The following is a 23,388-nucleotide window of genomic DNA, read 5'->3' as shown; positions in this document are numbered from 1 at the left end:
GCATCTCATTGAAATTGGATGACTCGCGGGTGACTCTGTGCTTTTAGCGCTGGCACAGGGTACTTGTTTTAAAAACGTTTTACTTATAAAGTTGCCAATTTAGAGATGTATGGATGATGGATGAATGTTAGCACCAGTATTATTTAATACGGAGTGTGTATAGCAGTGCCCGAACAAGAGCTCCTATGTCACTGCTCACCTTGTGTCTCCTACTCTTTTCCGCAGATCAAAACTGGCGAGAAGACGCTCTGGTTTGATGAAGAACTGAACAGGCTTGTCTGTGTGCAGAGATAGTGCTCTGTTTCTTTTGCCTAGCCTTTGAACATACCAAGTGTTAACACTTATTAATCTTTGTGATTCTTGATGGTTTTCTCTTGTATGTAGACCTGTGGCTTAAGTCTCCTCTCCAGCAAACGAAACTTTTTGAGTTCCTGAAAGCCCACTTTCCCCTTCTCCCTCCTCTCTTCCTCTCCCAGCCTTTTGCTATTTCGTTCAGATTCGTTCCGTCTTAAGTTTTCGTTCTTTGTCATAACGGAACCTTCTTCTAGTAGCATGTCGTAATAGTCTGTTTGTGTGTGCACGATTCTTCAGAACAGTTTCTCTTCTCTCTTGAGTTAACTACTCGTCTGTAAAGATTGTCTTTATCAGTGTTATCTGTTGAGTCAGGTACATTTTTCCCGCATGGCGACAGCAGCAGTCCTCAGGATATGACCAGTTTGCTTACAAAGCCACACACCAGTGAAGTTAGATAAAAGACATTATGTTAATAGGTGAAACTAAATATTTCTCTCATAGAACAAAAATTAGCTCAATATTTTTTACACTAGTGAGTAGATGACCCAACATTGGAAAAGAATGAGACCTAGATGGGCTAAGGCGTTTTCCTGAAGTAAAAAGTTGCCTAGTATGACTAAATCTGGAAGAGAGCGCCACAACCCCCCCCCCAATCATGAGTATTATTGCAGTAACAGATGAACATACTGTTGAATGAAGACGTGTTTGATTGAGACACCGTGTTTTATTGTCAGGCACTGGTTATCACTGGCCCATATCAGGCAGTGCTTTAGCACAGTGTGTTTGCTTGTTATAAATGAATTCTACATAATGAGGAGATGAGACATACCCATTTGTAAAGATACCTTACCATGTAGCACTAGGGGAGGATATATGAGAAGAGAACACTCAGTTCAGCTGCTCTGTGTTCTTCAGAAGATGTAACATTTAAAAAAAGAAAAGAAGAAAGGGAAAAAGAACATCAGATCACTGGCACAGAACAGAGCAAAGTGACAGGCCTAAGATAAAGGTCATTTGTACATACTTTTCAGGATTACTATGCTTAATGCTACTCATTAAGAACAAGAGACATTCCTTTTGTGCTGAAATGTTGTCCACATTATCCTATATTTTTTGCAGGACCACAGAGGTTATTTTAGCCAGAGGGATTCAGTGGCCACAGGTTTGCTTATAGGCAGTTTGAGAGTGTGACTTGAGAGTGGTTCTTATATTGTAGGTTACTTTAAGTAGTAATCTGCTTCATTCAGTGATTTATTGTGGCCAGGGAGTCCCTCAGTAGTGTGCTGTGACAGGGACGGTGGGCTGCCTCTTTGGCATTCCCTCAAAAAACTGCTACAGAGCAGGAGATCCATGAACTTAACATTGTTAACTAATCTAATTATTGTTTCTCTGTTGTGTGCATTAACTTATTATTATTATTATTATTATTATTATTATTATTATTATTATTATTATTATTTTATTTCTAATGATCATTGTTTTATAATAACTACTTGTTAAAAAAAAGATGAAGGTTGTATAAGAAGGGCATTTTTCCTTTTTATCCAGCTAAACGTTTTGCACATTAACATGTCACAAACAAAACACAGCTTGACCACTGAAGGAGCTTTCGGTCTCAGCACTGTCAGTACAAAGTGGACTTTGTTTTAAAAGCTTGACTGCAGTGATGTTTCTTAGGTGTTTTGCAGTGTAAAGCATAGAAAAGGGACTGGATATGCTCTGATGCTTCTTAATTTATTACTATGAAAATATTTGCTCTGTATGCCATATCTTTGAAATAGGAAACAACAAATTTTAGTGCATCAGCCTTTGCCTTTCATTTATGCTGCAGCGTGAGAGACGTGTGAGTGAATGGTACAGTAAGCCTCTGGCCAACCAACCAGCAGGTTACCTGCTCCACGTAAACTCAAAAAAAAAGAAATGGAAGGAACAGCTGTTTATATGCATATCCAGTGTAGCCAAGTCAAAATAATGACTGCTAGATGTTCTCCTGTGGCTCAGATGGCGTCTGAAAGCTTTTTCACAGATAATAAATGAAAATGGCTGAAATGATCACGTTCTCAGGTCAGCCAGCCCGAGCAACCATGTCTTTGAGCTGTTTGATTGTTATTGAATCTGCTGAAAATGTTATTTGTACACAGAATTTTAAATGGCATGTATTGAAGGATGTTGGTTATTAGACTCAAATGTAATCACTGGAAGTAATTAGCTTGATGCTTTATAAAGAGAATATGAGTATGTTAAAAATTCTTGACAGAGCAAAGATTTTCACTTTTGTGTGACATTTCTAATACATAGACATTCATGAGGAATTCTGTCTGTATTTGTTATTTTGCAATGTATATATTAGTTTGCAGCTCTTTGCACATTCTAAGTGGTTATGATGACTAACAGATCAAATAAAGCCTAAAGTGGGTTTCTGTTGTTTACTCAAATATGAACCAAAAGATGGGGTAAGACCAGACTGTGTGGTGTGGTTACAGATTGAAGTGGACTTTGAATGTACCTCTGGGATGTCACTGGCAAATATATTCACTTACTGGAATGGTTAAGAAAAAAAATATGTTTCACTGTCATCTTTTTATCTTTTTAGGATTGAACCATTGTAGTGCTTCCTGTTGCTTGTTGTTTTCATTTAGCCGACCGTTCAACAACACTACTTCAGACAGTTTGACTCCAGGTCTGTACTTCAAAGTTATTATGATGCAGGGAGGGCTACTGTTTAGATTTATTTTAATAATATCAGGGAATCTATTTTTAGAAATAATCCAAAATTAGTCATTGCTTATGCTTACACCATGTAATCTTTTTGTTTAATTTTTCTGTTTCTCAGTCATCGTAATGCATTTTCCCATGCTGCCTTCAAAAAAACAAGTTCTTCACTCCCTCTTAGAGGCCTCCTTTTATTATTAAACTAACATTCCCACTCATTTTGTTGAAAATCAACAACCAAGGCATTAACACTGTACATTATTTGTCAGATTGGCTTCATTTTCATACTTATTTTGTAAATATTACATGTTGTATGGAGCTTGAATTAAAATGTAAATATGTCTCCTGTATTTGTAATAATTATAATCCATTCGCTGTATAGCCTAGATGTGTACTGCAGATATCTTAATTCTGTGTATTGTAATCTTGCACCATTGAACTGTTTAGTGAATGAGGTAACAATAAAAGTCCAACCAGTGCATTAGCAGAATACATTGAACGTGTCTTTCTTTAAGAACTTCAACTACCAACTTTCCCTATTATGTTCAAATTATATTCATGTATCCTTTTTGTCTCTTGTGGTTTACTGGGCCTACTAACAGGTAATCAACTCAATGAAGGAAAAAATCTCCATCATAAATTCATGAAAAAAATCCTACAAAAATGAGTGTTGACTGCAAAATGTTTTCCAGATGATCTTTTAAATATACAGGTGAAATCCATTCACAAGTCCTTAATGAGCAAATGTTTGTGGCATCTTGTTTTATAGACTGAAGATTTCAAATTATTTTATTAATCTTTCAAAATTTAACAAAATGAATTTAACAGTATGTCTATGGTAAATAGATACCTGACCATCACACCTAAGCTCAGACCTGAGCTTGTTGGACATCCTATTCCAAAACCATGGGCATTAATATGGAGTTGCACCCCCCTCCCCCAGCCTCAACTCTCTTCTGGGAAGGCTCTCCACAAGATTTTGGAGTATGTAAGAATTTATGCCCAATAGATTATTTGAGAGATTAGCCACTGATGTTGAATGAGAAGGCCTGGCTCTCTCAATCTACAGCAATCCATCTAAAAGAAACGGCCTTCCCCAAAACTGTTGCCACAAAGTTGAAAGCATATAATTGTCTAAAATGTCTTTGTATGGTCTAGCATTAACATTACCATTCACTGGAACTAAGGGGCCGAGTCCAAACCCTGAAAAACAGCCCGAACTTTCCATCGCCACTGTTCAGATCAAAAGAATCGGCTCTGTAAACCAACTAGAACTTTTCACGACAGTTCAGTCCAAAGGAGCGGATTCTGTAAACTCAACTGACTCTTTTCATTAGTACAGTTCCATTTAACAGTCAGTCCCCTAAGCTGTATCGTACTGTACATTAAAACAGTTCAGTTCCCAAGAGTCAGTTCGGTAAACTGAATCGTACTGTCCATTACTGGAGTTCAGTTTCAAAGAGTCGGTTCGCTAAACTGAATCCAACTGTCCATTACTAGAGTTCAGTTCCAAAGACCTGAAACGTACTTACCATTGCTACTCGAAAGAGTCGGTTCGATGAACTGAATCCAACTGTCCATTACTAAAGCTCAGTTTCAAAGAACTGAAACGTACTTACCATTACTACTGTTAAATTCGAAAGAGTCGGTTCGATGAACTGAATCATCACTAATCTCTTCTTCTGGGGACGGATGATACTTCGAGAGGCGTGGCTACGGAAATAAGCCAATCAGCGCTCGTATTTTTCGGCTCAGACTGTAACCACCAATGGCTGATAGAGGTTATGTTACGTCATGCAGTCGGGCTGTCTATTGGAAAGCCTATGCTGTGGCTGTGTGGCTGAATGAGGAAGTTCAGTGAAGGCAGCGCAGTCGGTTCAGCTTCATCTGACAGGGTGCAGTTACTTTTACGAAGAGTCTCCTTTCAGCCATGGCACAGTAAGTGTTTCTCTCTGGATTCTGAAGTTTAACGTTTTGACAAAGTGTTTGACAATAATTCTGCTTAAAAAACAAGCTGTAACCGCTGGGCTTTAACCGTGCTTTTAGCTAGCGTTAGCTAGCCATCGTGCTGGGGTGGCTAGCCGGTTAGAAGAGACAATAACTTACTGGAAATTGACTAACCAAGCTATTCTAAAGCAATGAACGCATTTCATGTAGCTCCCCACATTAGACCATATAGTTCATATAGTGCATTAAGTGGATGTACATCTGTTTATGACCTGTATGCGCTATAAAAGGAATATGGAGTGTTTTAGTCCACTTACACTGCACAGCCATGTCATTACCGACCTCTCAAAGGATTTTATTATTAATTAATGATTTCAGGTTAAGGAAAAACACAAAAATGTCCAGATGAACTACAGAACATTGATCAAAACTTTTCCATTCCTCTCTAATGAAATACTTAAAGCATGTTGTTAAAATGTCAAATGACTAAGCTCATTCATTCGAGCCAATCATGCAGTATTCAGCTGTTTTACTGACTGACCCTTGTTAGAGTTCAGATTTCCAGGCTTTGTGCTCTGTGTTCTTCTCATTTCCTAACTTCTGCTTTTCCTCATCGCCCAGAGCGGATATTGCTCTCATTGGTTTGGCCGTCATGGGTCAGAATCTGATCCTGAACATGAATGACCATGGTTTTGTTGTAAGTTACCCTCTCTTAAGTCCATGTTGTCTCAGTTTGACTCTTAGGAATATGTTTAAATTCACTTTCTGTGACCTGACATACTCTCTGTCTTCCTTCAGGTCTGTGCTTACAACAGGACGGTGTCCAAGGTGCATGACTTCTTACAGAATGAAGCCAAAGGCACCAAAGTGATTGGTGCGGAGTCTCTCGAGGACATGGTCTCGAAACTGAAGACCCCTCGCCGCATCATACTCCTCGTCAAGGCTGGCCAGGCTGTTGATGACTTCATAGACAAGCTGGTAAATGTCATTTTGAATATACTGTGTGATTCTTATATCATGATTCATTCAGAATTGTGAAGGTACTCTCACTTGGCATTCAACAGGTCCCACTTCTCCAGCCTGGAGATATCATCATCGATGGGGGCAATTCTGAGTACAGAGACACAACAGTAAGTTCAGTGAAACAGGTAGAGCCTCATAAATTGATTTGTGTACGTTAATTAATGTAAATGTTGTTTGCGCCTCTTTCTGTGTAGCGGCGGTGTCAGAGTTTGAAGGCTAAGGGTCTGCTGTTTGTGGGCAGTGGAGTTAGTGGAGGAGAAGAGGGGGCACGCTATGGACCTTCGCTAATGCCAGGCGGACACAAGGAAGCATGGTGAGACTTTTACTCACCTTGTTACCATATTTGTTATAACTGATGATCAGTAAGGTTTAGCACATATGAACACAGGCTTAGTTTGGCTTACACACATGTTGGGAAACTGCTTGAAGTCAATGTAAACTTATAATACATATTCCTTCAGTACTGTGACGTATTTCTGAGTGCAACTTTATATCGAAGAGCGTCTCTGAGGTAGCTCAGTGTTTTCGCTTGATGATAGGTGGGGGATGATGGGAGGGATCATTTTCAAATATCTTGTGCAGGAAGGGGAAAACGAGTTTTTAAATTCGTGTATGATGAATGTTTTTATATAAGAAGGTTAAAAAGATTTCGGGTTGACTTTAAATGTCACGCTGTCATCAGATCATCAAACATTTAAGCAGATACTTGTTTTCTGCATTTCCACATGTTTGGCTTCAAGATTTTCAGAGTGTTTTTAAAGGTATGCAGCTTATTCATTATATCTTTATTTTGCTTTTACAGGCCACACATAAAAGACATCTTCCAGAGCATTGCTGCCAAGGTTGGCACAGGGGAGCCCTGCTGTGACTGGGTGAGACTCTTGAAATGCTGAGTTCTCTACATTCTGATGTGCTGTATGAGTGAGAATATTCTGTAGCAAGTTCTTTGTAATATATTGGGCAGGTTGGAGATGAGGGAGCAGGACACTTTGTAAAGATGGTCCATAATGGCATTGAGTATGGAGACATGCAGCTGATCTGTGAGGCCTACCACCTGATGAAAGATGTCCTAGGTATGGACCATGATGAGATGGCACAGGTGAGTCAAGATCCACTTCCTCCTTTACCTGCCGGTAATTCACAGCCTTGCACTTCCTCGTTCCTCAATCTGTTGTCTTTTGAAACAACCAATTTCACCCAAAATGACTCATTTCCTCCTACAAGGCATTGTTCTGATCAGCTTCCTGGTAAATTTCTAATGCTAGCTTCTTTTCAGGCTTTTGACCAGTGGAATAAAACAGAGCTGGACTCCTTCCTTATTGAGATCACAGCAAACATCCTCAAGTTCAGGGACACAGATGGCACTCACCTGCTGCCCAAAATCAGAGACAGCGCAGGGCAGAAGGGAACAGGGAAATGGACCGCCATCTCAGCCTTGGAATACGGCGTACCTGTCACGCTAATTGGTATGTTTTGCTGTATGTTTTACTCAGTAGTGAACCATGACTATCAGAGCAAAGCCTTAGGTTTGGGCCATAAATGTTAAAACACCTCTACAATAATGCTAATTTCTGCTAGCACCCTTACGCAATGTTTAACAGGATGTTAGCACTGAGCTAACAGTTCGGCTGTTCTGAACTAAACACACATTTGGAGCTTGTAAAAGACACTTCCATGTGCTTTATTTGAGGACTATAATAGACATTAGCATATATTTTACCTTGTATGTAGCAGTTTACAGTACAGAGTCCTGGCACAGAGCTGCCACTCTGAAACCTGGTTAGACTTCCACTCTAATTCACGGTCAGTGACACATCTAGGACTTCCAGAAGGCCCACGAAATTGGAAATCAAAACATGATTGGTTGATTTTCATTGTCAGTTCCTACTTGTATGTGTAAGGCCTTATGCTGTTTGGTGAAGAGTTATATGAGGTTAGGCTGCTAATGCTTGGCTAAGCGAGTGTGTGGTTTGGCTGCAAGTGTTGAATGAAGCTCTTGCTACTTTAAGCAGCTTGAAGGCTTTGCTGTTCTCCTCTTCAGCAGATGTGACATAAGTGGGATATTCTGTTATGTCCTCTGCTTTGGCCTTTGATAGAGCAAGGTTTCATAAACAGCCTGGCTGTGGGTTTGGCCTTTTTGTCCTTGAACAGCAAACTAATGGTACTCTCAGTTTTCACCCCAGCTTTTAGGAATTCTCTGACACTACAAATCTGAGATTCTCTTAAACTTCTTGGTCAGCCGTGCTTTATTTCTCCTGGGGAATCTAAAGTGGATCTCCTGGTCTGCAGTAATACTAAATGTACTAGATTTTGTCTGTTAGATTTTTCTCGAGCGCCATCATGTTTACTGACGCTTCGTTCGTAGATGTGCTGTCTGAATGTGAAAAGTACTCCCGCCTGTCCTCAGGCAGGATGATCTGTGAAGCAAACAAAAGGCTGTATTGTGCCCTTTAGAGAGCGAGTGGGGTAAAAAGTGTGCAGACGTGATTGCAGAGGGAGGGACGCAGGATTTCTCTTCAATAGGCTGCATTCCATCAGGAGCCTAGTGCTTAGTTCATGGTGACACGCTGTTTTCGCCCCCCCTTTCTACACCACCTCCCTTAAATGTTTCATCAGTCTGGCTCTGCTGATACTACAAAGTCATGCTTACTCAGGTCTTTGCTCCTGCAGCTGGAGCTCTACTGTTTGTTAATGTGGCAAGCCCTGCTTTCACAAAAGCCTGACTGATTACCAGTGATTTATGATATAGGTATTGACACAAGGTCAGTATTTTTAGGGCACGGCATCTGATTGTACAGCAGCTTTTATTTCATGTTGTGGCTGGTATTTCTTGTTTTGCTTCAGATGTAATGACCCGTCACTTTATAGGTGCATTTAGGTACAATGCTAGTATTTAAACCTAACACTGTTTTCTAATTAGGATTAAATAAAGTGATTGTTATCTGGCTGATTCAGTGTTACTCACTGCAGTTTCTATACAGCATAAATGGTCAGGTCAAATGTACTCTGTGTCTCAATACAATGCCTTTGTGAACTGTATTCTTACTCTACACACTATGTACGGTATTGTGCAAAAGTCAGAGACCGCCTTTCATTAATTTAATTTCCAGTCAGAACCTCCACAAAGTACAGTTTATTAATTTTTCAGCATCGGAAAAAAGCCATGAAACATACTTAACAGAAAATTGCACAGAAGCCTCAGATACTAAATATAATACACATTCTTACACTTTAGGCTTATTACACTTTCCATTCATTTCAGGATACTTGCTTTCAGTCTTTCAAAGAAATCTGCAGGGAGTTTTGGTGTTCTAGTGTAGATTTTTGTCTTTTTTGTATGTTTCATTTTCTCAGTAAGGGCTTCTTGACAGCTACACATCCTTTCCTTGTTGTCTTCTCACAGTTGAAGGATGGACAGAAGCACCTGTGGGTTTTTTCAGATCTGAATCAAAAGTGGAGCTTGATTTTCTCCTCTCTCTCAAAGATGAAAGCTTTAAGCACTGTTTTTGTTTTTGGTGGTCTGACAGGTCTTGCATTGTTGTTAGGAGTCACGTTTTCTCTGTTTCTATCAAACTCCAGGTTCTTTCTCTCTTTCGTTTGACTTTCACTTCCTTTTGCATGTAGATTCAGAAATATCTACGTTAGTCATTTTAGATGCAAATGAGAACATTTTTAAGTCAGCTAAGGTGAGTTTGTGTTGCTTGTGTGAATGTTAGTGACTCTTTAAAGGGAAATATAATAGCAATGATACGGCTTTTGTTGTGAGGACTCATTTGTAACTGTTTGATTTTAAGATTGGAAGGATAGAAGAAATGGTTTACGTGGCAGTTTGTGCACAAAAATGAAGAGTGAACATTAAATACTGATACATCTGATACTATATTTAGTTGTTGAGGCTTTTATATTATGTTAAATGTATTTTTTTTCTAACACTGAAAAATGAACAGCTTGTACTTAATGGCCAAATTGACTGGATAATAAATAAATCAAAGTATGACCTCTGACATTTGCACAGTACTGTACTTCACTAACTAGTACCTGAAGTGTTTTTCCAAACACTAACATTGTACACCAAATGGAAAAGACAGACTACCGCAAAGTACTTCACATCATTGTCACACCTAGCATTAGCAATTAGCAAAGCTACCTATTACATAAACTGCTAAGAATAATGCAAGTACTCAGGCATTAAAATACTATATATTACTATCTAGTCTGATTTTTGGTGGTTCTAGTACACAACCAGGTATTAAAAGAATACTGGATCTCATTTCATCTTCCAGTATGAACAAACAGTTGTACTAAAAGAGGCTCGTATTCTATGGACATCAATCTGAGACATGGTGTATGCTTTTTCCCTACATTCCTTATTTCCTCATGTAATAATGCTGCTGTATGTCTGGGCTGTTTGAGAACAGAACTAATGCTATTGTAAAGCTGTATTTAATTAACGTGCCTAATTGAGATGCACTGTTCTAGCTGTGTCAGCTCATGACTCTGAATGTCCTGTCTCTGTGCTGCAGGAGAGGCTGTCTTTGCCAGATGTCTCTCCTCTCTGAAGGAGGAACGAGTGCTGGCCAGTAAGAGCCTCACAGGGCCCCAGGGAGCCAAATTTACTGGAGACAAGGCCCAGTTTCTTGAAGACATTAGAAAGGTTGGTAAAGCTACAGGGCTGTTTCTGAACATACCGGCCGTAAGCAGCCTCAGTGATATTAGCTTGAATGCAAGACTGAAAATCATTATTACTGTATATAGTTATAGTGTTAGTTACAGTGAATAATTAGCACTAGTACTTTCATTTTTATCAGGGGAAAAAATTTAACAAATGCTAAGGTAAAGACAGTCAAACCATAATAGCTATAGCTTTTAGCTGTACCAATTGAATTTACAAAATTTTAATATATGAGTAATAAATATGAAATACATTGATGTCCTTGCTGGCTCGGTGGTCTTAAGCAACTGTTTATACCATTTCTAGCAGAAAACATTCCTGTACAGCTGTACTGTACATGCAGACTAGCTAACATTTAGGTAGTTTGGAGTTTCTGAACAAAAAAACTGAACAATATTATTTTCTCGTCCAGGCTCTGTACGCCTCCAAGATCATTTCATATGCTCAGGGCTTCATGCTCCTGCGACAGGCAGCTAAGGAGTTTGGCTGGTCTCTCAACTACGGAGGTATCGCTCTGATGTGGAGAGGAGGCTGCATCATTCGGAGGTAAGCCACACTGTAGACATGTGATCTAGTGCAGGGTAAGAAATGAGTGGTGTAGTATGTTCTGTACGCTGGGAAAACCTAGACTCCAGTACAGACAGGCTTTGTTTACTGAGAGACAGTGCAATTAAACGACACTTGATCTCATTCAGTGTCCACCTGATGTCGCAACACTGAAAGAGCGCATGAGGAAGCAGATGTAATGTTTCGGTTCCTGGTGAACGTCCGATAAGTGTGAATACTGAATGTGGTTGTGTAATATCTGTTGAGGTAATGTCGGACATTTGCTGTAGTAGGAATGATTTGGGGCTGGGGGGGTGTGGGGGTGGGGGTAAATGACTGTGACTAATGATTGCAACCTCTCTTCATAACTTTAGTGTCTTCTTGGGAAAGATCAAGGAAGCCTTTGACCGGGACTCAGAGCTGCAGAATCTGCTCCTAGACAACTTCTTCAGTAATGCTGTACAGGACTGTCAGGTACAGGAAGTGTAGTAAGCCTGGCCACAGGTGGCTCTGTGGCTGTTTCACTGAAACTAAATGAACTGAGATTGTGGTCATGGGTGTTTAATTGTAGTGGCAAGTTACATAAGAATAGTTTGGTAAAAAACAAATGTACACAATCTCCTCCTTATCCCAAATGTAATTGGTCAGACATGTTTGGTGTCTGAAGTTTTCTTGGGAGCTGCAAGTGTGATGTATCTTACATGTAATAGAAGTTTATAGGCAGTATGCAAAATACTACCTGGTGTTCAGGGGGGTCCCACGTTGGCTGGCAGCTAACTCACTCACTCACCCTAGAGGTGTTGATGCTTCGAAGGCAACAAAATGTTTGGTTGAACAATTCTTCTTTTGGAAATGCTCTTTCCTAGTTTGGTAAAGCGCTTTTCTGCACATTAACCGAGATCTTACGCATTTCCTCTTCTGTCTTCAGTTTGAGAAACAAGTAACAATTTACTGTTCCACCAAAATCTTTGGAAAATTGTGAGTTTTCAGATTTACAAATACGCTACAGCATGTTTTAAAGTTTTTCTGACGTATCCCATGCATGGTTACAGCTGCTAGGTTATGAAGAACCAACTGGGTGAACCAGACTGCTACAGCGAACCAGATCAGTGCTGCAGCTCTAGTTGAGAATACCAAACTCAGAAGTTTGATCATTGTGGGTGAAGCAGATAAACAGTGAGCTTTCCCTGAATTTGTATTTGAGTGTCTGGTTTACCATAACGGACTGCATAATGTCTTAAATTTATTTTCAGGGACCCCCATTTTGCCCATTTTATAGATAACAGTATGCCTGTCATTGTGTGATTAGTATATGATATAAAAATCATGATACTTGAAAACAGTTTCACAATGTTATGATGTTTCTTTTCCAAGATTTGCTAAGATTTAAACCAGTAGTGCCATATTTTTGAAATAATGTAAAAATGTGAATACAATGGTTTTTAATCATTTCACATACTATGGTGCACAAAGTTCAACTAAACAGGACTAATTATGCTTGTTATAATGCTATAATCAATTTTTACAATGCTAATCATTGTGAACAATGATTGTAGTCTTAAATAACTGCGATCGGGTGATGATGTAATAATTGTGACAGCCCTATATGCTCATAAGAATATGCAGGTTCACATGATGTAACATCACAGTAATGATAAAATATTGTTACATTGCCCACCCCTATTCAGAAACCACATAAGTAAGTCTGTTTGAGATTACTGAACAGTTTGACATACTATGCAGCCCAAATGGTGCGAACTGTTGGGGTACAAGCTTCCAATACTGAACTCAGGTGCTCATAACTTAAGCAGTAAGCTTAATATAAGCTTTTATATATATATATATATATATATATATATATATATATATATATATATATATATATATATATATAAAATTAGAATTTCTAAAGTAATATTTTATATATATTTTTATCCTTTAATTACTCTTAGTACTAGCATTACATCTCTTATTCTTTATCGTATATCTCATATATTCTGACTTTTAGCATACTGGGGTTAATGGTTGTGCAGTGAATTATAAGTACAGAGTAAAGTATGTCTTTCCCTCCATGCTGTAGGATTCATGGCGGCGGGTTGTAAGTACAGGAGTTCAGCTGGGAATCCCCATGCCTTCCTTCACCACGGCCCTGTCCTTCTATGATGGCTACAGACATGCCATGCTTCCAGCTAACCTGCTGCAGGTAAACCCTTCTATCCAGTTCTGACCACACTGCTCCACTGGCCATATGGCACAGCACTGGGATTACTGAGGGTCACGTATGGATATAGTCATAACTGAGACTAGGGCTGCAGAAGTGGAGGAGGGGTTTAAAGATGTGGTCAGTGTGCTTAGATGACACGACTGACTCAGTTTTGTTCTTTCAAACTGCTGCTAAAACATTCATGTGGATGTCTTTTCCCATAGTTTATGCAAGAAAGGGGGGTAGTTAAGGTGTAATTCTGACCCCACAATGATGTAATCAGTTTTTTAGGAAATGTTTCAATTTGCCATGAAATCTAAATCTTTTTTTCATTGTGATTTTGATTACCAAGCTTTTTAAAATTATGTTGAAAAATAACTAATAAAATGTGTTGACAAGTGAGCACATACTTTAATCAGTATTAATAATATCACTTATGATCTAATATTATAAACATCCAAAAATATATGTAGTTGAATACAATAGAATCACCATGTTCTGACTGCTTTTACTGTTTTACCCACTTAGTAAGTACCAGTGAGAATCATTTACCTAAAACAAAACAAAAAGGCTTATGCAATATATGTATATTATTTTTCTTTCCAGGCTCAGAGGGACTACTTTGGTGCCCACACATATGAGTTGCTCTCAAAACCTGGCCACTTTATCCACACTAACTGGACTGGTCATGGTGGAAACGTGTCCTCAACATCCTACAACGCCTAAGCTCGTCAGGAATCCCATCAGGAACAGTCGTCTGAGAGCAAGGGACCAGGGCAACTGACCAAGACATTTCACCTGCACTTAAATATGGAAATATAGCCCCACTTAAACATTGTTTTTATGATGTGTTGAAGTAATGCAGAGTTCTATTTATGATGGCATTTGAAGTCATACTGTGTACACTGTTTCCAAACTCTCTCTCTTTTCCTGTAAGTAGTGTAGGGCTCCGTGCCGCAGACGTAGAGTAAGGAGTGAGAGTGGTGTTGCGGTGGCCTGCGATCAAGTTTTCCCCAGAGTTCAGAGTGTTAACCCTGGATTACGGTTAACTGTTGCACTGTATTAGGCTAAATAAAGACTACAATCCCTTTTTAATGAGCTTTTGTCCTCTTCATTTGCCTGCTGCCCACGATAAACAGGATTGTCTTTTGTTATTTTTGTACAGAAATATTTAACCCCTTCTTTCTTATTAGGTAAGTTCATGTTTATATGCAGGCATACCTGAGCTGCCAGTTTTAATAAGCTGTGTTTACTTTGTAAATGGGCACTGTGCATTTCAATGGAAACATCGGCAATACAGGGGCACAACTGCGATGACTGACTGTAGCTCATCAGTCAGTGTAACTGATAAAATGTATAATCAGTGCAGATACAAGGCAGGTGTATCTAATGGCTGCTGTGTATGCATCTCTGCCTGGTTTTTACATGTAGTATGAGTCTAATGCCAGCAGAGGGCACTAAGGCTCTTGTTGGTGAGGATGTTTACATCAGGGTGCCATATGGCCTGACCTTTGACACAGTTTGGGTTGGGTTTAAATGTGCTGAGCTTTAGGGAGTATAATGCAGTATTAAAACCTTTATCCCTCATGATTAATGAGTCATTAAACATTCTGAACATGAGCAAAGACACAAAACATTTACACTGCTTAAAATGAGAGTTACAGCAGGGAGAACTAAACTGTGCAGCACTGAGGCCCTCAGGACTGGAATGGACCACCTCTGCATTACAGATTTATGCTTAGTTACTTATAAGTATAAATATGTCAAGGTATATGAGGCTATGCATGTTCCTTTTAGCAAATAATGAGGAGTTGGCAGAGTTCAGAGCACAGTTCAGTGATATCCCCGCTGAGTCAGTTACAACCCTGTATGTTGCAACGCAATGTTAGCTCTGTGTGTGAAAATCTAGAATAAATACCTGCCCTGTGGTCAGGGTTGGAATGTAATGGAATACAAGTATTTGGACTACGTATTAAGAACACAAACATCAACTATTCATATTCAGTCAAAGTTACATTTTAGGAAGGCAGTATTTAGAATACTTACCCACTAAATAAACAAAATCAATCTTCATAAGAAACACTAACAATGTTTTTCAGAATCAGCGCACAGTATGTAGTAAACATGCTCATTAGACAAACTCTAAAGAGGAACTCAATTAATGGCTTAAACACTGAAGGTTCTGCTACAGCCTAAGTAAACTGACAAATCAATATGATCAGTTATTAATCTGTGTTACTGAGATCTGCTAAAGCCTGAGTAGACTGATGAATCAATATGATCATTTATTAATCTCAGTGTTACTGAGCTCTGCTAAAGCCTGAGTAGACTGATAAATCAGTGTGATCAGTTATTAATCTGTGTTACTGAGCTCTGCTAAAGCCTGAGTAGACTGATAAATCAGTGTGATCAGTTATTAATTTCAGTGATACTGAGCTCTTTTGAGGGAGGATCAAACTCCTGCTAGGGTGATTATAGGAGCAGTGGTGAACAGAAGCAGACGGTGAGAGAGAGAAAAAATGTTTAACTTACCAACTTACTGTCTAACTGCTCCAGCAAATTGTCTATGCTTGCAGCTGTGGGTTGTAAACAATGAGACAATTTACAACCATTACTTGCCACAGTCCAGTTAGGCTGTATTATATATCACTGCTGTGTGTAACACAAAGTCAGTGTAGGAGCTCATCTAATACCAGATAACTTTCAGACAGTTGGTTAAAATTTCAAGAAACGTGTTCAAGAAATTGCTCAGACCTTTCTGTGATGTAATTTGTCTTTCATTTTGAAGTAAAAATGTGCCCCAGACAAACATGTACCATTAAGGTCTCTGATTTAGGTCAAGCCACAGTTTAAAAGCTGTAACAGCCTTCAGGTAAATCTTAGTTTGTCTCTAAAAGTAGCACAGATGTGGAGAAATAAAAGCCCCTTTAGGGCTGTAAAAAGTGAAAAATGTGGTGAATGTAAGCTGCTGAAACTCCTTCCTGTCTCTTATCAAGAGCATCAAACAACCAAAGAACTGTTACTTGTTTATAACGTACAAAATGTGTCTTAGTCCGTGTGAATTCAGATTTGTTACTAAACACATTATACATGTTAGCAAATGATTTCTGAAAAGGATGTTAAAAGAAACAACACTGTAACAGTATAAAACCATATAAAACTAAAGCGTGTTAGCCTCAGCGCAGAATGTGTGTTGCTCTGTATTACTTGTTGAGTATTATTTTGGCTGGGCAGTAATTCCTGTTGCTAACTTGCACAAATGGGAGAAAATATTAACCCACCGTTCTGTTGCAGCCTGAGGGGATCGAGGTTGATTTTCGGGTAGGGCGGTGTCCGGGTGTCTGAAACACTAGGCGGCGCTCCCGAGCAAGTCTAAAATGAATGAGTTAAGATGAAGCATTTGCGTAAAGGCATAGTTTATAAATGCTTAAACATTTTAATGTGAAAGAATACATTTATTTCCCGAACACAGAAAACCTTAAAACATTTTAACACCACTTTTATATTTTTTAAGGACTTGTAAACTCGAGTTTAAAACAGCGCCTCATGTTCGTCCGTGAAGTCAGTGAGGGCGAACAGCCAATGAGCTGCCCAAAACCCGTTTGCGGTAGAAGAAGGAAACATACATCCTTTTTAGTGAAATACATCCTTCTACTTTCTAAATTAAAGTTCTGGACGAGTGATGACAAACTATAACTTTTCGTTTTCAGCCGTTGAGCTCCATTCACTCCCGTTCATTGAGGATTTGCTCGCGGGCGCCCTCTAGCGTTTTGCAATCATGTTTTTGACAGAGCCCAGGCTCCCCTTAAACCGGCTCTGGCTAAAGTCGGCTTCTTGATCGATTTTTCACGTTCCACCTTAAATGGTGCTGCAGTTACATTGCGGAGAATACGAAGCTAAAGTACCGAGAGAGGCTGCACCTCTCCCTGTGAGTGGGCATGGTTTCACCACCTTGAGTGGACACGACCCCAGATTTTCAGAGCAGAAAATACCGCTTATTTTTTCAGGATTTTGAATTTGAACTTATTCTATATACCTGGCGATTTTTTAGTCAATGAAATGAACGAACATTTATGAGAATAAGACGTTTTTATGTGGTGTGACAAGTTCAGAACACACAGTTATTAATACTTTACTTGGACTTTAACTTAAGTGAAAAAACCGCTTATTTTGCTTGTTCACTCTGCCTCAAGGTTGGTGCTCTAATGTAAACCACTGTTTGAAGTTGTTACCCATTAGTAATTGATGTAAAATTGATGAGCAGTGATATAAGGAGCCTCTTAAAGACTTTAAGAAGCCTTGTAGAGAGGAGAATTACCTCTCTGTAATGTCTTCCGGGTTTCTCAAACGCTAGAGGGCGATCCCGAGTGAGTCCCAAACGAACGGGTAAGTTTGTAAATGCTTAAACATTTTTAATGTAAAAGAATACAATAATTTCCTTAACACTGAAAAGCATAAAACATTTTAACACTGCTCTTATATTTTAAGAGCTTTCAAACTCGAGCTATAGGGGTTTAAAACGGCGCCTGATGTTCGTCCATGACGTCAGTGAGGGCGAATAGCCAATGAGCTGCTCCGCTCGCCAATCAATCAGCACTCAGTAGCAGTAACGCCAGCGACCTGCTGCCCAAAACCTGTTTGCTGTAGAAAAAAAAGGAAACATACAGGTACGATTTCTTTGCTTTTTTACTGAAATACATCCTTCTGCCTTCCAAAATTAAAGAAAAGTTCTGGCCAAGTGATTAGAAACTATTTTAACTTTCCGTTTTTTAGCTGTTGAGCTCCATTTATTCCTATTCATTAAAGACTCGCTCTGTGGGGAGGGGAGCTCTGTGTATTTACAGTTATGGATATAATACTTTCCTAAAATAATAACATCAATGAACAGGGGCTGAATTCATGAAAACTTTATTAAGAAAAAGCTTGGTTTTTAAGACCAAAAGAAGTTCATAAGAATGTTCTTAAATGCAAATCTCAAAAAACAGTAAATTCTCGAATATTCTCTTAAGATAATCTTAATTATTTTCTTAACATTTTCTTAGGAAAATCTTTGTTTTTTTATGTAGGCTACGGTGCATTTTACCCCATACTATAAATGACACAAGACATATTTTGAATTTGTATTAACTTTTATTTCCATCATTAGTTTAAACCACTCAGAGGACCAAATGGGGGAAAAACATCAAACCAAGCATTTAAAAAATAAAGCAAACCTGAACTAGAGCTGGCGGTGGAAGAGACAGCCAACAGGAAAAAAAAACACATTTGAAAATACAATCATTGTGGGCTGATGGCCAAAAGCATGAGGTGAGGATGTGCTTGAGTAGATAAATTGATAAGTTTAGATGCTCACCTTACCTTACAACCTACGACAAGTGTGAGACTGTCGTAAGGTTAAGATTTACATTTAACAATATATTTTCAAGAATACCACTTGTTCTTAGAATTATTCTCAAGAAAATAGTTAAGAAAAGAAAATATGAGAATTCTTAAGATGTTATTCGAAGAATAACATTTTTTTCGTAACTTTTTTCTTAAGTACGAAGTTAAGAAAAAACACATTTAAGAAGATTTTCTTTCTTAAGACATTTTCGGGAGTCCGGCCCCTGATCCATACTACTGTCTTCCAGTATCATCCCAAGCATGATGTCATTTATTGAAAAGGTGTTCCATACCGGGTGGTTGAAAGATAAGCTCCCAGTACTGAACACCTTTTCAGTAAATGATGTAACGCTTGGGATGATGCTGGATGAGTCGCTCCAAAACAATTAAGTTAATACATGAGTAAAAGAGGTGGTCCACTGTGGTTTCAGTGTCATTCTTACTAAAGACACAAGGGTTCTACTCAAAACCAAATCTAAGTGTTAACAACTCACTTGAGGGGTGAATACTGATAGCCTTACAGTGAATAAATTTGGGGGCCACAGAAATGTAACATGAAGTAACATGAAGGTAATTAAGTGTCTGAGCCTTTTAAAGTTCTTGTAAGCTTCTTAAATCTAACTCCAATCTAAATGGTATAACTAGCTTCTTCCCCTTCAAGCCATGACACTTGAGAGTCACTGGGCCTCATTCACCAACTGGTCTTATGAAGAAAATCCTTCTTAAAACCCACTTATTCTGTGTTTATGATGATTCTGACATTTACCAGTGTTGTCTTATTTGGGGTTGTTCTTAGGTAAGAACAGAATCTACACACACTCAAGAGCACAAAGGGGTGAACAGCTCTGTGATTTAAAAACATGTAATGAATCTGAAGCAGACTTTTTTAGGAGCTTTCTCAAGAACACATTAAAGAAAAAACTTATGAAGTTATTGGTGAATGAAGAATAGACAGAATATTGTGGCGTCAGAATATTGTGGCGTCAAGAAATGTTTTGCATGTTCAGTTTAGGTTATGTTCAGTATGTTACTCGCAAAACAGGAGGGGTAAGTACCATAGTAGAGGCTAATAGGACACGTGTCCTAGGCCTCTTGGGCACATTAAGGTGACCTTTTAATGACAAAAACATCCTGCCCATCGAAGTCCCATCAATGCCATGACAACTGAGAGAACTTCAAGCTATTTAGCAGTGTCTTGCTGGTCTAAAGATAATAGGACCCTCAGTCCCTCTTCTGTTTGTTTTAAAACAAATGTTTATCTGGTTCACTGGTATTACTAGTGTCCTCAACCCAATTACTCTATTAGATAAAAGCATGTGTGTGATTAAAGGCCTCTTCAGAGAGAGGAACACCGCATGTTCCTAATGAGTGCTAATGCCAGAGAGAGCATGCAGCACAACTCTGAGGCTTATAATAACAGCTCGGATGAAAGAGTGTGGGTGCTGCTGAATCATCGTGGAGTGCTGCAGCCGGTGGTGTGCCAGGACTGTAAGTGTACACCCTCTTCTGTTTCCTCCTCATCAATAATGCATAGACTGCACTGAGGGAGAGGCAGACTGGTAAAAAAAAAACCAGTGAAGTCTGAGGTGCCCCGAGTTGCGGCTGTTTCTTCTGTGACATGACTTAGATCTTCATCTGATGTTTGTATGTATGCTATTATCTTAAAAGCATGTTTCTATCGCTGTGCATGTTTCATTGCAGCCAATCTAGAAAATGACACCATCGTTCATCGCTGCAGTAAATGCGCCGTATGTTTGACTGTCATTGCTTATTTTTGAGATAGTTTACGGTGCTGAAATACAAACCCAGTGCAGAAATGACTGAATAAGCTACAGATTCATTAATTAAAGCCTGACTTTGTTAGGTATGCATATGTCCTAATCCAGTGGCCCTGTATAGAAGGGAAAATTAGCATGGACGTAAGGTCTGGGAATGAATTGTACTATGTGACCCTTATGAGTAACCACAGCGGCATTTCAGAGATGGTACATGTAAGTGGGTCTTTGTTTGGGTTCAATCTCTTCATTCTGCTCATTACCTGTGTGCTGCGTCAGTAGCTCTTGTGAGTGCTGTATAAAGCATGGCTCTGACTGGTGGAGGGACAAGTTGCGGAGCAGCAGACAGCGGCATGTTCATCATGAGAATGTTGCTGAGTCTGGTGCCTCTGCTGTTGATCGCATGGAGCGGAACCAGCACTGACGCACTGCCCGTAGAGAACAAACTGCCACAAAGCAATGAGGTGAGGCCACACTACAACACTCTTACAAAAGATGGTTCTTCAAGGTTCTTTAGGAAAGGGAATGCTTCTATGACTAGAACTATTTCTATATAGAACTATTTTGTGCTCAAATGGTTCTTTGCAAGGTGAAATGGTTCTTCAGATTGATGGAGAATGTGTTGTATATGGTTCGATACAAAATTTTTTGAAAGCACCAAAAAGGGTTCTTTACAAGCTTGACATCATAACAATAGAAGAACCCATTTAGAACCATATACAGAATATTCTCCATCAATCTGACAAACCACCATGCCAAGAACTATTCAACTATTCAAGCTCTATGCAGAAGTCATCGTTCTAAACAGAACCATTCCCTTTACTAAATAACCCCTGAAGAACCATCTTGCTGGTAGAGTGCACTGTCACAGTGCTTACTGCCATTGATATACAGGTTTATTTACATTTCATGTGAGGGGCGGGGTTGTGTTAATGGGATATGTTAACTGAAAATGAGTAATGCATGTATACAAATACATACTGAGACACTGAAAATTATTTTAAAGATATAGATTCATTTTAGTAAAGTTTCCAAAACGTAATGCGCAATGCTAACTGGATTTTGTGTGGGTGGGGTTGGTTGGCACATGCACCTGTGTATTCCTATACTCACACTTGTATGCTGTAATCATCGTTTTCTGTAAGAATGTTTTCTGATGAATAAGTTATTATAATGGTTCTTACACAGATTTACAAATTTAAAAAATGTTATTTGATAAAAAATAAATAAATAAATAATGTGGTAGATATGCCACAGAGACTATATGTACAAAAGTCTGTAGACACATGCTTATCGTGTTTCTTCTGAAATCAAATGCATTTGTAGAGAGTTTGTTCCCTTTTTCTGTGGTAACAGCCTCTGCTTTTCTGAGGCTTTACACCAGATGTTGGAACATTGCTGTGAGGATTTAATTGCATTCAGTCACAAGAGCATCAGTGAGGTCGGGTACTGATGTTCAATGATTAGTTTTGGATCACTAACGCCACACCAACTTGGATGGAGCTCCACTACTCCAAAGAATGCATTGCTCTACAGCCCAACGCTGGGGGGCCTTATACCCCTCTAGTCAAAGCTTAGCATTGGATAGGGTGACCATAGGCTCCTGTGTGGCTGCTCCCGAGCATCCCATTCTATTAGCAATGCTTTTCGGTGGAGATTATACACACCGTGTGGATACAGTTGAACCACTGTATCAGCAATGTGTGCAACTTAAAGTAGCTGAATTAAATAATTAGAGGGCTGTCTGGATACTTTTGAATATTAAAATTATTATTATTATTAATGTTACAAAATTAAAGTTGTGCCAACCAATCCTATGTTGGACATTTTTTAAGTGAGATCTGTTATCTTATAACTTGGGGTATACAAATTGTGCTGAACACAATTTCCTCTGTCCTTTTGTTTGGTATGTGGTAACAATTACATCATACTCTTCAAAACAGTGGTTCTTCAGAGGTTCTTTAGTAAGGACAATGCCTTTATGTGAAACCATGAACATTCAAAGAAATATTTGCATGCTTCAATGGTTCTTAAAATTGATGGATAAATGTGTTGTATATGTTTCTATATATCACCAAAAAGAGTTCTTCTATTGTTGCAAGCTTGACATCACTAGCAGAACCCTTTTTACTGATATATAGAACCATATACAACACATTCATCAATCTGACAAAACATTTAAGCATGCAAATGGTTCTGTATAGAACTCATGGTTCTAAATAAATCCATTTACTAGATAACCCTTGAAGAACCATCTTTTTCAAAAAACATGTAGACAGTTCAAAGTATTTCAGACGGTCTCCTTTTCTCAGGTTTTGACGAAGGAACAGAAGGACCTGCTAATAAAGATTATGTCAGACCTTGCTGAACTGAACATGACTGTTAAAGACCTCGGAGCTCTGGACCTGGAGCAGCTGTTAAGTGGCAAACTAGGCGAGAGATCTGTATTCGGCCTGCCAGCTCGGGAGAAATCCCCATGCAAGAACTTCTTCTGGAAGACCTTTTCTGCATGTTAACACTGAATGATGAAGTGGACCACACCTCGTTTAACCTGATGTTCTATATACTGCATCACTAAATAAACAACCGAATCCTCAAATCCTGTGTACTAATAAATGTGATGTGGATGCCTCTGGCTTTTGCCAGTGGTTGTCTTCTCAAGCATGTTTGATAACCGTGAAGGATTACACTTGTGAAATGTAGTTATAGTTGGCTAGTACATAAAAGGTTTTTCATTACATATAATTTTATCATGTATTTGTTACTTTTTCAGTACTTAAAATGTTTCCATTGCTTGTATCTGTTCAAAATGCATTAAAATGTAAAGATATATT

The 23,388-nt window shown here is 38.9% G+C and overlaps 3 protein-coding genes across 13 annotated transcripts in view; all 3 read left to right on the top strand.

The window, feature by feature from the left end:
- Positions 1-3,498, top strand: part of kif1b (kinesin family member 1B) — an 84,118-nt gene extending 80,620 nt beyond the window's left edge. For 8 of the 10 annotated variants that reach the window (XM_036591240.1, XM_036591232.1, XM_036591236.1 and 5 more), the window contains one exon: positions 226-3,498. In XM_036591240.1, coding sequence (XP_036447133.1) covers positions 226-268 — 43 coding nt within the window. In that variant the 3' untranslated portion in view covers positions 269-3,498. The remainder of the gene's footprint in view (positions 1-225) is intronic. The other 2 variants (XM_036591230.1, XM_036591237.1) reach the window with 1 other exon arrangement.
- A 1,313-nt stretch (positions 3,499-4,811) lies between these two features.
- On the top strand, positions 4,812-14,496 carry pgd (phosphogluconate dehydrogenase). Its single transcript, XM_036591243.1, has 13 exons — positions 4,812-4,944; positions 5,575-5,650; positions 5,752-5,931; positions 6,018-6,083; positions 6,171-6,289; positions 6,779-6,848; positions 6,941-7,075; positions 7,253-7,442; positions 10,500-10,630; positions 11,061-11,194; positions 11,569-11,668; positions 13,275-13,397; positions 14,004-14,496. The coding sequence occupies exons 1-13, from the start codon at positions 4,937-4,939 to the stop codon at positions 14,121-14,123; spliced, it is 1,452 nt and encodes a 483-aa protein (XP_036447136.1). The 5' UTR covers positions 4,812-4,936; the 3' UTR covers positions 14,124-14,496.
- A 5,818-nt stretch (positions 14,497-20,314) lies between these two features.
- sst6 (somatostatin 6) lies at positions 20,315-23,153 on the top strand. Of its 2 annotated transcripts, none has more exons than XM_036591624.1 (3): positions 20,315-20,423; positions 20,834-21,018; positions 22,867-23,153. In XM_036591624.1, the coding sequence occupies exons 2-3, from the start codon at positions 20,860-20,862 to the stop codon at positions 23,068-23,070; spliced, it is 363 nt and encodes a 120-aa protein (XP_036447517.1). In that variant the 5' UTR covers positions 20,315-20,423; positions 20,834-20,859; the 3' UTR covers positions 23,071-23,153. The 2 variants fall into 2 exon arrangements, with proteins under 2 accessions (XP_036447517.1, XP_036447515.1); XM_036591622.1 differs by having other exon boundaries at positions 20,324-20,423; positions 20,837-21,018.
- The last annotated feature ends 235 nt before the right edge of the window (positions 23,154-23,388 follow it).

The sequence above is a fragment of the Colossoma macropomum genome, unplaced genomic scaffold (genome assembly GCF_904425465.1).
Source record: "Colossoma macropomum unplaced genomic scaffold, Colossoma_macropomum, whole genome shotgun sequence".
In the NCBI taxonomy this organism is placed as follows: Eukaryota; Metazoa; Chordata; class Actinopteri; order Characiformes; family Serrasalmidae; genus Colossoma; species Colossoma macropomum.
Note: the sequence above shows the minus strand (reverse complement) of the source record. Positions and strands in the feature narration are given on the sequence as shown.

Excerpts from the sequence above, each read along its gene's own strand:
- sst6 (XM_036591624.1), top strand. The coding sequence starts at position 20,860 with ATGGCTCTGACTGGTGGAGGGACAAGTTGCGGAGCAGCAGACAGCGGC. Across the intron at positions 21,019-22,866 it reads AACTGCCACAAAGCAATGAG|GTTTTGACGAAGGAACAGAA; the intron begins GTGAGGCCACAC and ends TCCTTTTCTCAG.
- pgd (XM_036591243.1), top strand. Across the intron at positions 6,290-6,778 it reads GGCGGACACAAGGAAGCATG|GCCACACATAAAAGACATCT; the intron begins GTGAGACTTTTA and ends TTGCTTTTACAG. Across the intron at positions 11,195-11,568 it reads GGAGGCTGCATCATTCGGAG|TGTCTTCTTGGGAAAGATCA; the intron begins GTAAGCCACACT and ends TCATAACTTTAG.